The sequence below is a fragment of the Ornithorhynchus anatinus genome, chromosome 16 (assembly GCF_004115215.2).
Source record: "Ornithorhynchus anatinus isolate Pmale09 chromosome 16, mOrnAna1.pri.v4, whole genome shotgun sequence".
Lineage (NCBI taxonomy): Eukaryota > Metazoa > Chordata > Mammalia > Monotremata > Ornithorhynchidae > Ornithorhynchus > Ornithorhynchus anatinus.
This window is the reverse complement of record NC_041743.1, coordinates 1837590-1850545: the sequence shown is the minus strand read 5'-3', so window position 1 is coordinate 1850545 and position 12956 is coordinate 1837590. Positions and strand designations below refer to the sequence as shown.

The 12956-nt window shown below is 62.4% G+C and overlaps 1 protein-coding gene across 2 annotated transcripts in view; it reads right to left on the bottom strand.

The window, feature by feature from the left end:
* Nucleotides 1-12956, bottom strand: part of GSK3B (glycogen synthase kinase 3 beta) — a 67607-nt gene that overhangs the window by 12875 nt on the left and 41776 nt on the right. For both annotated transcript variants that reach the window (XM_029081421.2, XM_029081422.2), the window contains exons 4-7: nt 10209-10319; nt 9331-9461; nt 7066-7172; nt 1749-1846 (exon numbers count right to left, since the gene is read on the bottom strand). In XM_029081421.2, coding sequence (XP_028937254.1) covers nt 1749-1846; nt 7066-7172; nt 9331-9461; nt 10209-10319 — 447 coding nt within the window. The remainder of the gene's footprint in view (nt 1-1748; nt 1847-7065; nt 7173-9330; nt 9462-10208; nt 10320-12956) is intronic.

Here is a 12956-nt window from a genome sequence, read left to right as displayed (position 1 = left end):
AGACGGGCTTCCTTCCTCAGGCGGGAGGGCCCGAGCACAGGCGGGGAAAGGGGGAGGAACCTGTGTCCGGGGGCCGGGAGGGAGGACGACGGTGCTCGAGCTGTCTGACCGGACCGTCGGCCCCCACCCGTGGTGGGGAAGGGCAAGGGGCGGGGGCGGGGAGGAGCGCCGATTACACCATAAACGGGGGTTTCCTGGAGGGCAAACAGGGGCCGCTGGTTTCACGGTGATGAAATCAACTCCTCCGCTCCAGAGCTGGGAGAGACAATGACTCGGATGGCAGACCAGCGAATGGGGTGGGCGACAAGGCCCGGTTCTGTCCAGCAATCGGAGATTGCGAAGCCGGGGGTAGAGCAGGGGGGCCGTCGTGAGAGGTGGGCTCTCTCCTTGCCACCTTGTCTCAGCTCCTCAGGTGCCAGCCCTCGACTCAAGGAGCCCAGGTCCCTATTCTTCCGTACGGCGGACGGGGCATTTCTTTCCGCCTGATGCACGGGGGAGGTACAGAGCGCTTGAATTTCAACCTCCAAGGTCCCAGGCACTGCACACCTCCCCCTTCCAGAGGAAGTTTCTTGTGGGCGGGAAAGGGGTCATTCCTCAGCTGCGTAATTCCCAGGCGCTCAGTACAGAGCCCCGCACCAAACAGGCGCTCCAGAAATCCTCCGCCGATGCCCACGTCACGTGGCAGGAGGCCCTGGGTAGAGCATCCGCCCTCTCCGGGTCCGTCTCTTCCCCTTGGTTGTACCTCTTCACCCCAGGAAAGAGCCATCTTCGGTGGGTGTACGGAAGTGGCCGTTTTTAAAAGAAGGGGGGTTGCCCTCGGGCTATCGGGCGTGAGGCTGGGCGTGCTGTGAGTAGAAACCGAATCCTGGAACTCGGTTCTCGGCCCGGGAGGGCCCAAAGAGGAGGCAGCCCGACGGGCGGCATTTCAGTCTGTGTCCACGTCAGAATCGGGCAGGGTGGGGGTGGGCGGGGGGCCGGCCAAGAGGCTGGCTGCTCTCCGAGAATCCTCTCGGTGCCGACTCTGCTGCTCAGCTCCGGCCGGCGGTGCCTACACTCGCTATTACCCTCCCCGCCGGTCCTTAGTTGGGGAGGGGGGTTCTCCCCGAACGGTTGCTCACCGGTTCGGTTTCAACGAGGGGGCCGAAAATATCGATTTCAAGTTCTTGGTTCGTTCCTCGAGCTTCCCGGCAAGAAAGGGCACAGGTTGGAAAGACCAAACGTACAGGTGGGCAGCCGGCCAGGGAGCCCTTGCCAACCGGAGACGGAAACCCCCTCGCTCTTTCCCCCGTCGTCTCCGGAAGACCCTCACCTCGGAACGTCCCCCACGGGAAGCCGAGGGGCGGCCCGCTGGCCACGCGGCGCTTCCAGAGGGTCTGGGGAGCGTGATCAAAGACTTCTGTCAGGAGCAGAGCTCGCGACTCACCCAAGGCCGGAGAATGACACCACCCGGGCAATCGGGCCACCCACCCGGAGACCGGTCTGCCTAAACCGGGGGTCGGGGAGGGAGGCGAGCCGGTTATGGGAACAAAATTGGCCACGCCGGTTGGGATGAGTCGTCTAAGGCGTGAACCGGCCTGATCTGATCCGAGATCAGCAGCTTTCCCGTAGAGGCCGGCACCTGGGCTGGCGGAGTCGGCGGGCAGGCCGGTGCCCCTCGGAATCCATTCGGAACCAATCGACGATCCTGACAGGAGGATTCGTTTCCTCCCCACCCCCGGATAAGTGGCAGGGGAGGGGGAGGCACATACCTTGATTATTTCCACCAACTGATCCACACCGCTGTCCCCTGGAAAGATCGGTTGTCCTAGCAACAGCTCCGCCAATACACAGCCCGCTGACCAGACATCTGAAGAGAGAGAAAAACAAGCGGCCGTCACAGCTACTCGTTGTGGGAGGGGGAAAACGTCCTCTTCCTGGGCGCTTCCAGACGGCCCAGGTGTTCGGGGGCTCCGTTTAATTTTCCAGCGACCCAGGCAGCGTGAACCCCACAGATGTGTCGGCAGGGCGCCCTCGGGTCAGTGGGTCAGCAAACGGGGGGGGGGGGGGGTGTCTTTCGGCCCCCCGCCCCCATCCCCCACTGGAGCCCCAGGTGCCCTGAACCCCCACCCGCCAGCCTGCCAAAAGCAGGCAGTCCATCCTTGGGAACATCAAGAAGAGGGGGCGGGAAGAAAGTCGGCACGGAACTAATAACAAAGACAACAGTCGCGCAATTTGTCGAACGTTTTACTATGTGCCGAACTCTGGGTTGAGTGCCTGGGACATACCGGCTAATTACGTCGGGCCCAATCCGTGCCTCACGTGGGGTTCACTGTCTAAGGGGCAGGGAGAAGAGTTATCTGAGCCCCATTTTTACAGAAAAGGAAACCGAGGCCCAGAGCAGTGAAGCCACTCCGGCACGGTCTCGCAGCGGGAAGGTGGCAGAGCCGGAGTGAGAACCCGGGTTCCTGCCTCCCGGGCTCGGGCTCTCTCCACCAAGCCATTCTGCTTCTCATACCGCCCGACGAGGAATCCCGGGCCGGCGTTCCAACTAAGAGTCGCCGTCCCGGAGGAGATACGACGACCCACAGTCTTTGGCGACGCGCCCCCGGCGCCCCCCCAACCCATTTCAAAGCACGATTCGGTCCTGAGTCACTCGGGACTTCTGACTTAGGTCGGAGAGTCCCTAATTAGCTGGCGATGCCAACGTTCTCCAGAGGGGTGGAGGAATCGAGACGTGGTCACTTAAAAGCACGCAGACGAAGAGCATCTGTTTGGGCAACTGAGGAGCCGTGGAGGGTGGGCTCTGGTCGCTGCAGATGGTCCCCACCGGCTTTCCCCAGATGCCCCCGCTACCCTTTCCCATTTCATCCCAGGCGGGAACTTCAGCGGCAGGAGGAGCCCCCCGCCCTGGAGGGACATCCACTTCCGGCCTTCCCCGCAGCCCGGCGCCAGCCGGATCGACCGTACCGGGGGAGGGAAGGTGGTCCCGCACGGCCTCAATCCCGGGGACCGACGGCCCCGAGCCTGGGCTGCACCTGAACCCGGGCCCCCGGAAACCAGGCGTCTAGGCAATGGGCTGCCTCCAGCCAGTAAGTGGGCGTCTAGGCAATGGGCTGCCTCCAGCCAGTAAGTGGCACAGGGAGGGGGGGAGAGAGAGAGATCCAGAGACAGAGAGAAAGAGAACACGGGCGAGAGAGAACCTAAAGAAGTCAGGGAGGTCGCCCCGCCCGGCCCGGGGCAGCGAGGGATAAGCCAGTTCAGGGGTAACGACCTCTCCTGTGGCTCCCCGGATTCAATGAAGATCTCTCACTTCGGCCAACGATGTCTCAGGCTTCTATTTGGACCGAAGTTGCTCCCGCAAAGAGAAGGGTGGCAAAGCCTCCTCGCTTTCCTCCCCATTCCAACGGGCAACAGAGTGGCCAGGAAACCGACTGAGGGAGAGCAAACTCGAACCGTGGGAAGTCCTCTATACCGTGAGCGGGGAATGGGTCCATTTTATTGTTACACTGTACTCTCCCCAGCTCTCAGTACAACACTCTGCACACAGTAAGCGCTCAATAAATACCACTGACTGCTAAATAAATACCCGGAGAAAGGAGCCCTGGGTTCTAGTCCAGATGGCCCCCCTTCCGCACGGGCCTGCCGGGTGGCCTCGGCAAGTCGCTCAACCTCTCTGGGCCTTTGCTCCCTCATCCGTAAAACGGGGCAACCCGGCCTTCCTCGTCCTGCCCGTCGGGGAGGCCGTGAGGACGACATGCGATCGCCGATAAGACTGCGCTTGTGAAAAGCAAAACTTCCACCCAAATTCAGGGGAACCGACGGGTTTAAAGCTAGCGCAGCAAGCGGGCGACAGACTGCCCCCCCCTCTATCCGCCACGGGAACTTGCCGAGTGCCTACGGTGTGCGGGGAGAATACCGGCGCGCCCGAGGGAGTTGGCAGACGCCACCCCTGCCCTCCTCGAGGAGGTCACGATCCCTCTCCTGCCTCCGCCAACAGGTGACGGCGTGTCTGAAATCCCGGGGGACTTGGCCTACATCCCGCCAGGGCCCTTCGGTGTCAACCCCGGGGGGGTCCCATTCATTCAATCGTATTTATCGAGCGCTTACTGTGCGTAGAGCGCTGTCCTGAGCGCTTGAACCACCTGGAAGGGTGGGCAGGATTCCGCCAGCACGGCCATCATCTGTCTCGGTGCTCTGAGAGGCCCCGAGAGAGCTGGAGTCCGAGGAGGCAGAAAATCGGTTCCAAAGCTGTCTCCCCCTCTAGACTATCGGCTCGCTGGGAGCGGGGAACACGTCTGTCACTCCCCCAGGCGCTCGGTACGGTGCCGTGCCCACGGTAAGCGCTCAATAAATACCACCGATTGACTGATCCATCTCCAAGAGGATACGGGGAGGTGTGGGTTGCTGTGCCCCGCCGGCGTGAGCCCAACGTGTTGAGCAGGGAAGAGAGGCGCCGGGGGTGGGCTCTGGAAATCGGGACCGGCGGCTCTGGGCATCGTCTGGCGACTGACCCGACGCACTCAGGCCCGGGCCTGACCCACAAGCGCCTGCCACGGTGCTCGGCACGGTACCGGGACGGTGCTCCGGTGGCGGGAAGGGCCGCCGTTAACGACGGGGCTCGAGGGACGGTAATGATGATGACCGCCCTTATCAGGAGCTTACCGTGTGCCATACACTGTGTTCGGCCTCCCAGACCGGACACAGTCCGGGGTTCACAGTCATAGAGCGGCTGGTATCCGGGAAACAGTGGAAAGAGCTCAGGCGTGGGAGTCAGAGGACCTGGGTTCTAATCCCGGCTCCACCGCTTTCCTGCTCCGTGACCTTGGGCAAGTCACTCTGTTTCTCTGGACCACAGGTTTCCCATCGCAAAAGGGGGATACGATCTCTGTTCTCCCTCCTACTAAGATTATGAGCCCCACGTGGGACTTAAATTATCTTGTACTTACCCCAAAACTTAATACACTGCTGGCCTTATAGTTAGCACTTAATTATGACAATTATCATCATCACACACCCCATTTCCCGAGGAGGGAAAGGGAACCCAGAGAGGATGAGTGGCTTGCCCAAGCACGGGCTCTTGCCCCTGGTGTCGCCTGGAGCAATTAATTCCCACGGTCGCCGACCCCCGGCCCCCCCCCCCCCGGCATCGGGGCCGACGTCACCCTGGGCGGCCCCGGGAGAAACGCGGCCTGGACGCGGGGAGGCCGTTGCCCGCCTCCTCCCCGACAGCCGGCAGGCCGAGGGACGCGGGGAGCCTTCCCTTCTCACGGTTTTTAATCGAGGAGAGCTCGGCTCCCCCCCTCCCCACAAACCCGTCGCCGCCGCCCACGGTGGTAGCTCAAAATAACCGTTCCGAGGCCTCGGGGAAACGGGTGAATGACTCTCTCCGTTCACGGGAGAGGCGAGCGGCGGCGGCGGCCGCTTCCCGGCCCACCGGAACCCGAATTCCGGATCCTCTACCGTGTGGGCCGGCCGCCTCACACGTGGTATTTGTTACTACGTGCCGAGCACTCTACGAAGCGCTGGGGTAAATCTGAGATCGTCGGGTCCCGTGTGGGGTGCCTTTTTCATTCCATTCCATCGCGTTTATTGAGCGCCTCCTGTGCGCACAGCACTGTACTAAGCGTTTGGAAAGTACGATCCGAGTACTGTTTTTCACGGCGGGTGCCGTGAAAAAGGTGGAAAGGGAAAGGGTCTCCTGGGCTGCTGCAGGCTCCGAGTTGGAGAATCCCCCTCTGGACTTGGACGCGCCACGTGGGCGGGGAACGTGTTTACCAACTCTGTTCTATTGGACTCTCCCAAGCAGTTAGTCCAGTCCCCTGCACACCGTGAGCGCTCAATGACTACCACGGATACCCTGGATCCCGCAGGGGCTGGGGCGCTCCGCTTTCCCTCTCTAGACCTCAAGCTCATTGTCGGCGAGGAATGTTTCTGTTCGCTGCTCTATCGTACTCTCCCAAGTGCTCAGTACAGGGCTCGGCACAGAGTAAGCGCTCAATAAATACGACTGAATGGTTTCTGCTCTTCAGACTCACGGGCACCAAGAGGTACGGTGCCCTCCGGACCTGTGCCCGGTGGCCGGCCACTCTTCTGGGAATTTTTTTTTTTTTTAAATGGTATTTGGTAAGCGCTTACTATGTGCCAAGCACTGTTCCACGTGCCGGGAGGCGTGGCTTTCCCAGAACGCTCCCCCTTCCGCAGCCCGGCCCCCTCCGGGGACTCCACTGGGCCACAGCGTTTTCGGTTGCGGCGCCGGAGGCTTTGGACAACTTCCCCTGCCGCCCGCCCTTGGAATCCGCGGTCATCTGGATTCTTGCGGGGAGGATGAAGACGCCAGGTTCTCGGAGAAACAACGGGGCCTAGAGGAACGAGCCCGGGCCTGGGAGTCGGAGGACCTGGGTTCTAATCCCGGCTCCGCCACTTGTCCGCTCTGCGACCCCGCGTAAGTCGCTTCAATTCTCCCGGTCTCAGTTTCTTCATCTGTAAAACGGGGATTCGATCTCTGTTCTCCCTCCCACTTAGACCGGGAGCCCCACGTGGGCCCCGTTTTTCTCGTATCTACACCAGAGCTTAGTACGGTGCTTGGCATACAGGAAGGTCTTAGCGAATACGATGACTGCCCTTCTCTTAGAGTTAACTGGGCAGAAAGGGGCGGGAGTTATGACGACGGGACACGGCCTCCATCCCGGGGCCCGTGACCGGCCTCGAGACCAGATTCCCAGGCTCGGGATCCTTCCCGGTTAAAGTTAAAGCTTGGGGAATGCAAGCTCTGGAGATTCCCTTCACGCGAACCGACACGGGAGTCATTTCCTTTCCCCGGCCGTCGCCGGTGACCGTCGCCGGACGACGCGCCCGGCTCATTCGAGGAGAAGCTTTCGAGAACTTCCCAGACGACCCAGCGGAGAGTGCAGAGTCACGTGACTCGTTCTCCTGCACACCCGCCTCCGGCTGCGGTGTCAGAAACTGGGCTTGGGCCGACGTCCCTGCCCGGGGCCGGCGGAAGCCGCTCCCCCGGTGGGTAGCGGGGGGCGGTTCCGCGCCTGGCGGAGGGGGGAAGGGAAGAAGAGGGGGGCGGAGGGGTCTTACCTATGCTAGAGGTGTAGTCGGTGGCTCCAAAGATCAACTCTGGGGCCCTGTAGTACCGAGAGCAGATATACGAGACGTTGGGTTCTCCTCGGACCAGCTGCTTTGCGCTAGGAGAGAAGACACAGGCCGATCCCGTTAGCCCCGCCGGCACCGGAGGGGGCGAGGAGGGGGCGTTCCCCGGGGCGCCGGGAGAAGGCTACTGGCAGGGCTTTTGGGCCGGAAGACGTCCTCCAGGGCCGGTCCCGCTAGAATCGGGCTGTCTTGGCTGGCGTGATCGCTCTGGGGCTCTAATCCCCGCCGCCCTATAAGAACACCCTGTTCAACTGACGCAGCGCGGCGGCCAGGCGGAGATTGACCGGGAGTTGGAGAACCTGGGTCCGAATCTCCGTTCAACCCCTTGCCCGCGGGCAGGTCGCTTCGTTTCTCTGGGCCTCGGTTTCCTTCGTCCGTAAGATGGGAAGGCACTACCCGTTCTCCCTCCGACTTAGAGTGTGAGCCCAATGTGGGACGGGGACTTCGGCTGGCCTGATGACCTTATACCGATCCCGGCATTTGCTACGGTGCTCGGCGCACACAGAGAGCGTTTAACAAGCGTCACCATCATTATTAGTAACGGCAAGCTCCCTCCGGGCCCGCCTTCCCGCCCAATCCCAATCCGTGGCCCGGCCAGGAGGCGGTGAGGGGATCGGTAGGTGGACTGGCTTGGTGCACGCGGAGTGGCGGGTGCAGACACGCTTCCCGGGAGCCCGAAACGCCGGCCCCGACGGCGATGCACAGCGCAGCACGGAGCGACCCCCGAGCCGGGGTCCGTGTAACTACGGACCGCTGGCGGAAGGTTGGGATGGAAGGGCTTTGTTATGGAACCCTCCACTTTCCAAAGAGCTTCATCCTTCACCTCCTTTTCATTCGATAGTATTTACTGAGCGCTTACTATGTGCAGAGCACTGTACTAAGCGCTGGAGGATCCAAGCAGATGCCATTATCTACGCTAAACGGCAAGGGGCTTCGATCGGCCTCTCCAGTAAGTCGGAAACGCAGCAGCGGGAGGGGGAGGGAAGGGCCGAAAGCCAAAGTCAACCTCGCCGCTTTATCGGAGGGTCAGGCAGCTCCCGCCATTTCTGATTCAAATGGGACGGAGAGGCAGTTGGGGAGGGAAAGGGGCTCATTTTCGCGAGCTCATGCTGAGGGCCGGGGTTTCACGGGCACCGTGCCTCTCCCCGCGAGAGGAACCTCGGCAGAGCGCTGTCCGGCCCGCGCGGAGCCCTACCCCCGTCTGGACACAGCTGTCCGTCACGAAATCGATCCCCCGGCCCCGAGGTCACCCCGTGGGCCCCGGGCTTGACCCGAGGGCAGAGAATTTGGGGATTTTCCATTCTCCCGCTCGCTGCCCGGGCAGGCCCGCCCGCCAGCCTGGGCAGCGGCCAGATGGCCGAGACCGAGGCGTCGATCGGCTCGGCATCCCCCCGGGTGCCTTCACGCTTTGACCACAGGGCTGAGGTTGCCCGGTTCTCATCCTCTTGCTCGCCCGCTCTCTTAACCCACTGCCCCACCCCACCCCGCCCCCAGCACCCTGCCGCCAGCCAGGGCCCCGGGAGGCCACCGGAGACCCAGACGCGGGGCGGTCCGACTACCCGGCCCTCGTTTCCCCGGGTAGCAGATTCAAAAGGGGCCAGCCGGGGGCCGGCAGAGGCCACGAGGGGCGGAGCGGCCTCCGGCGGGAGAGAAGCGACAGAGAGATCCAACAGCCGGGGAGCGCCTCGGGTCCGGGGGGGGACTCCTGCTCTCCGCCTCCCTCCCGCCTCTCAGCCCACACGCTTCCCCTCCCCTCTTCCAGGCTGTCGGCCGGTCGCTACGGGACCGAACGCTAAAGGCGCCCCGGTCACCTCGGAGAAAGGATCTGGTGTCTCCGGCTCCTTCCCCGCCCCGGGAGTCCCGAGCCAAGGAGAGACTATAAGCCCGCTGTGGGCAGAAAATGTGTCTTTTACACTGTCCTCTCCAAGCGCTTAGAACAGTGCTCCGAGCACGGTAAACGCTCGATAAATATGACCGACACTTGAGCCCGCTCGAACGTCTCGGGGCGGGGGGATGAGCGAGAGGATGCTGGATGGAAGGAAGGGCTCCCCCCGCCCTTCTACCCTGTGCTTCCCGTTCACACGGGGATGAGCTGAGCTCTTTGGGGCTCACGTGGTGGGAGGGGAGGCGGGGAGCTGCGGGCTCAGTGAGCCCCACCCCGAGGGTTTCAGCAAGGGAGGCTCGGTCACTCACCTTCCGAAGTCACAGAGCTTTAGGACGGCCGTATCCGGGTCCAGCAAGAGGTTCTGTGGTTTAATATCCCGATGGCAGATTCCAAAGGAATGGATATAGGCTAAACTTCGAAACAGCTGATACATGTACAACTGGAACGAACAGAACGGAAAAAGGGGAAGACACCCCTCTAAATGCAAATTCCCAGAAGCCCCAGGTGGGGGGGGGCCCTTCGAACGAATGCGCCCCGGGGTCGCGGGGCGGGGGGTTTCCGCTCAACAGGCTCCATTCTTCCATCCCTCCGGTAAAGCCACCCGAGGGCGGGCGGCACCGCTCCCCTTTATCTTTCCTCCCCGGGAACGGTGACCGGAGGGAGCCCCGCACACATTCCGGCTAAGCGGGAGCCGCCGGACTGGGAATTCGGTTCCTCGCGAAGCTCTAGAATCGCGGGGTCCGGAGGGAACGTGGCCACGGCCGCCCCTCGACCCCCGACCTCCTCCGTCCCACACCTGGCCGGGCACCGGGCCTGACCGGCCGGCGTCCCGGTCACCGTGGGCTCCCGCCGCTGGGGTCGGGGGGAGAGGGAGAAGGGGGCCCCCGTGCTGCTTGGGCACCAATAGGGCGGGGCGCCCGGGTGTCGAGAGCACGGCTCGGACTCCGGGGGGCTGCACCGCCCAGGAGCTGCCCGACGCCCGATATGAAAAGGCCCGTACCCGCTCAGGAGAAGGGCGCCAGCCTCCGCTTGCCCGGAGCGGGGCCTCTACGGGAGACGAGGCCCGTCTGGCCGATCACCCCGGCCTCGTTCCGTCCCAAGGTCACCCGTCGCGGTGCCCGGCCGCCGGTGGGGGGGGCTCCCCGTGCCCCCCTCGGCCTCTCCCGCCTTCCCTCCCGCCACCTACCTTGACGTAGATGACGGGGAGTGTCTGCTTGGCCCGACTGTAGTGCCTGGCGACCCTGTACACCGTTTCGGGAACGTAGTCCAGCACCAGGTTCAGATACACCTCGTCCTTCTGGAAGGGAGCGGAGAAACCCAGGTCGGAACTCGCCCGGATCCCTTCCCGCTCACGGTTTGACCTCGTTTAACCTACTCCACGCCCCACGCCCCTTTTTTAAACATTAGGGTTAAGCCACAGAAGACACGAAGAGACTCGCTGAGCGGTTCTCGATATTTTTACGGCCAGAGCGGACTGGAGACGGCTTGGTGGAGAGCCCGATTCCTACCCGGTCCGACTGGAGCGCGTTCCTACGATGGATTGACCCTCTCCCCCGTCAGCAGGCGCGACCCAGACGCAGGGAAGCTTCGCTCGTCGGCCCGGGGGTTAAATGGGCTCTTCCTGCCTCCCGCTCCCCTCCGTATCAAGGTCCGGGATTCTCCAGAGGTTTCCGGAGAAACAGCGGGGCAGTAAGCGCTCAAATATTGCCCGACCGACCCTCCCCGCGGAGGGTAGCTGGTTCCCACCAACCCCACACCGCAGAGGGACCAGGACCCCAGGGGAGGGGGAGGAAGGGGCAATCCTCACCCCTCCTGGAGCCCATCTGGGTTTGAGGACCCCTGACTGGCCCCTACCCACCATTCGCAGAGGACCATAACCCCCACTCCCGGTGAGAAGGTTCGGAGGGCGTGGGGAGGCGGGGGCGAAGGAAGAGAGATCTGAGCTACTCCGGCAGATTGCTTCCCGAGAAGCCGACGCGGCGAGCAGAGTCGCTGTCATTAAAACCGCTCAACCTCATTCAAGAAAAACACCCAAGGCGGGGCCCGGTGAAGTCGGATTATCTCCTCCCCCCGCCTCGTCTACTCTCATCCTGGTCGCTTCGGCTTCCCTCCCTGGGCGTCTGCTGAAGAGACACACACCCACCCACATCCGCCCCCCCCCCCCGTCCGCCCACCGCCACAGGGAGGGGGGAAGAAACCGAAACACCAGAACCCACAGGAATCGTCAGAAAAGGATGGCAAGGATGTTTTTTTAGAAGCCAAATCAGACCCATCTCCGCCCACCCCGTCCCCCCAGACGGATGCGCTTCTCACAGAGGAGGGACCCGGTCTGGCTTCTGAAGAAATTCTGGCCGGCTTCTGCGGTTGCCCAAGGGGCTTCCAAGAGCGGGCGGGGGCCACGCCTTTCGGAGGGAGGAAGCGGGACCCTCCTCCTCCTCCTCCTCCTCCTCCTCCTCGGGGAGCTGCTGAGAATTTCAGCTCGTCCCCTGGGCTGCCCCGTCGCCACAGGGACGACGGGGCCGAGGGGCCCGCGCCGGGCTCGACCCCGGCCTAGTGACGCACTCGTCTGGAAACGGAAACCAGGAAGGCCGAAAAGTTTACGATCAAAGCGCCGACGATCGGAAAAAACCCGAGGGTACCGTTTCAAGGAAAACTTGGCCATCTCTAATGGTTAAGCACCGTACGTAGCGCCGGGGTGGATCCAAGCTGCCAAGCGGCAGAGCCGGCATTCGAACCCTGGACCTCTGACTCCCAAGCCCGGGCTCTTTCCTCTGAGCCACGCTGCTTCACTATTCATTCGTTCGATCGTATTTACTGAGCGCTTACTGGGTGTAGAATGCTACACTGAGCGCTTGGAAAGTATAATACAGCAGTAGAGACAGACAAACCCCGGCCACGGCGGGCTCACAGCCTAGAACGGGGCGGAGAAGGACGTCAATACGGGGAAACGGGCATCGATATAAATAAACAGAATTACAGATATATACACGCATACATACGTGCTGCGCAAAGGGAGAGAGTCGGGGTGATGCAGACGGGAGTGAGGAAAAGCGGGGCTTAGGCTGGGACTGTACTAAGCGCCCGGGAAAGTACAACACAGGCTCCGGGAGCACGGAGAAGGAAGCCGACGGACCGAGAAAACTCCGGGAGAGGAGGGGTCTTCCTCTCTGCCGTTTTCTCTTTAGATGTTTTCACTTAAAAGAGGTGCTGCAAGTAAGCAGGGAATGAGTCTCCTTATTGTTCTACTGTACTCGCCCAAGTGCTTAATACAGTGCTCTGCACTCAGAAAGCAGTGCGGCTCAGTGGAAAGGGCCCGGGCTGGGGAGTCAGAGGTCACGGGTTCAAATCCCTGCTCCGCTCAGCTGTGTGACTGTGGGCAAGACACTTCCCTTCTCTGGGCCTCAGTTCCCTCATCTGTAAAATGGGACTGGAGACGGTGAGTCCCACGTGGGACAACTTGATCACCTTGTAGCCTCCCCAGCGCTTAGAACAGTGCTCTGCACATAGTAAGCGCTTAAGAAATGGCAACGTTATCATCAGAAAGCGCTCAATAAATACGCCCGGATGAAGGCGGCGCGGCCTGCCACCGGCCAGCCGGCCCCTGGGAGCTTTCGTTCCCGCTTGGGAAGGGACGTGGTGACTTATTTCCGACGGTTTCCTCGTTTCCGGAGCTCCGCGGGTTGCTCGGAGCCCCGGGGGCGGCGTTTCCTGCCCAACGCCCGCCGGCTTTCTGGCGGCCCTTTACGCCGACAGATCCGGGAGGCTCCCGTCTCCGCTCGCCCCCCTTGGTTGAGGGATCCCATCTGATCCCCCCGCACATCCTGTTCCGGGAGGAGTCCCCCACCTGCTCTTCCGAGAGCCTGCTCCCGCCCCAACCACGTGCAACCCGGAAAAGCGTCGCTGGGCGGTGGGGGAGGAGAGGGGAGGAAAGGTG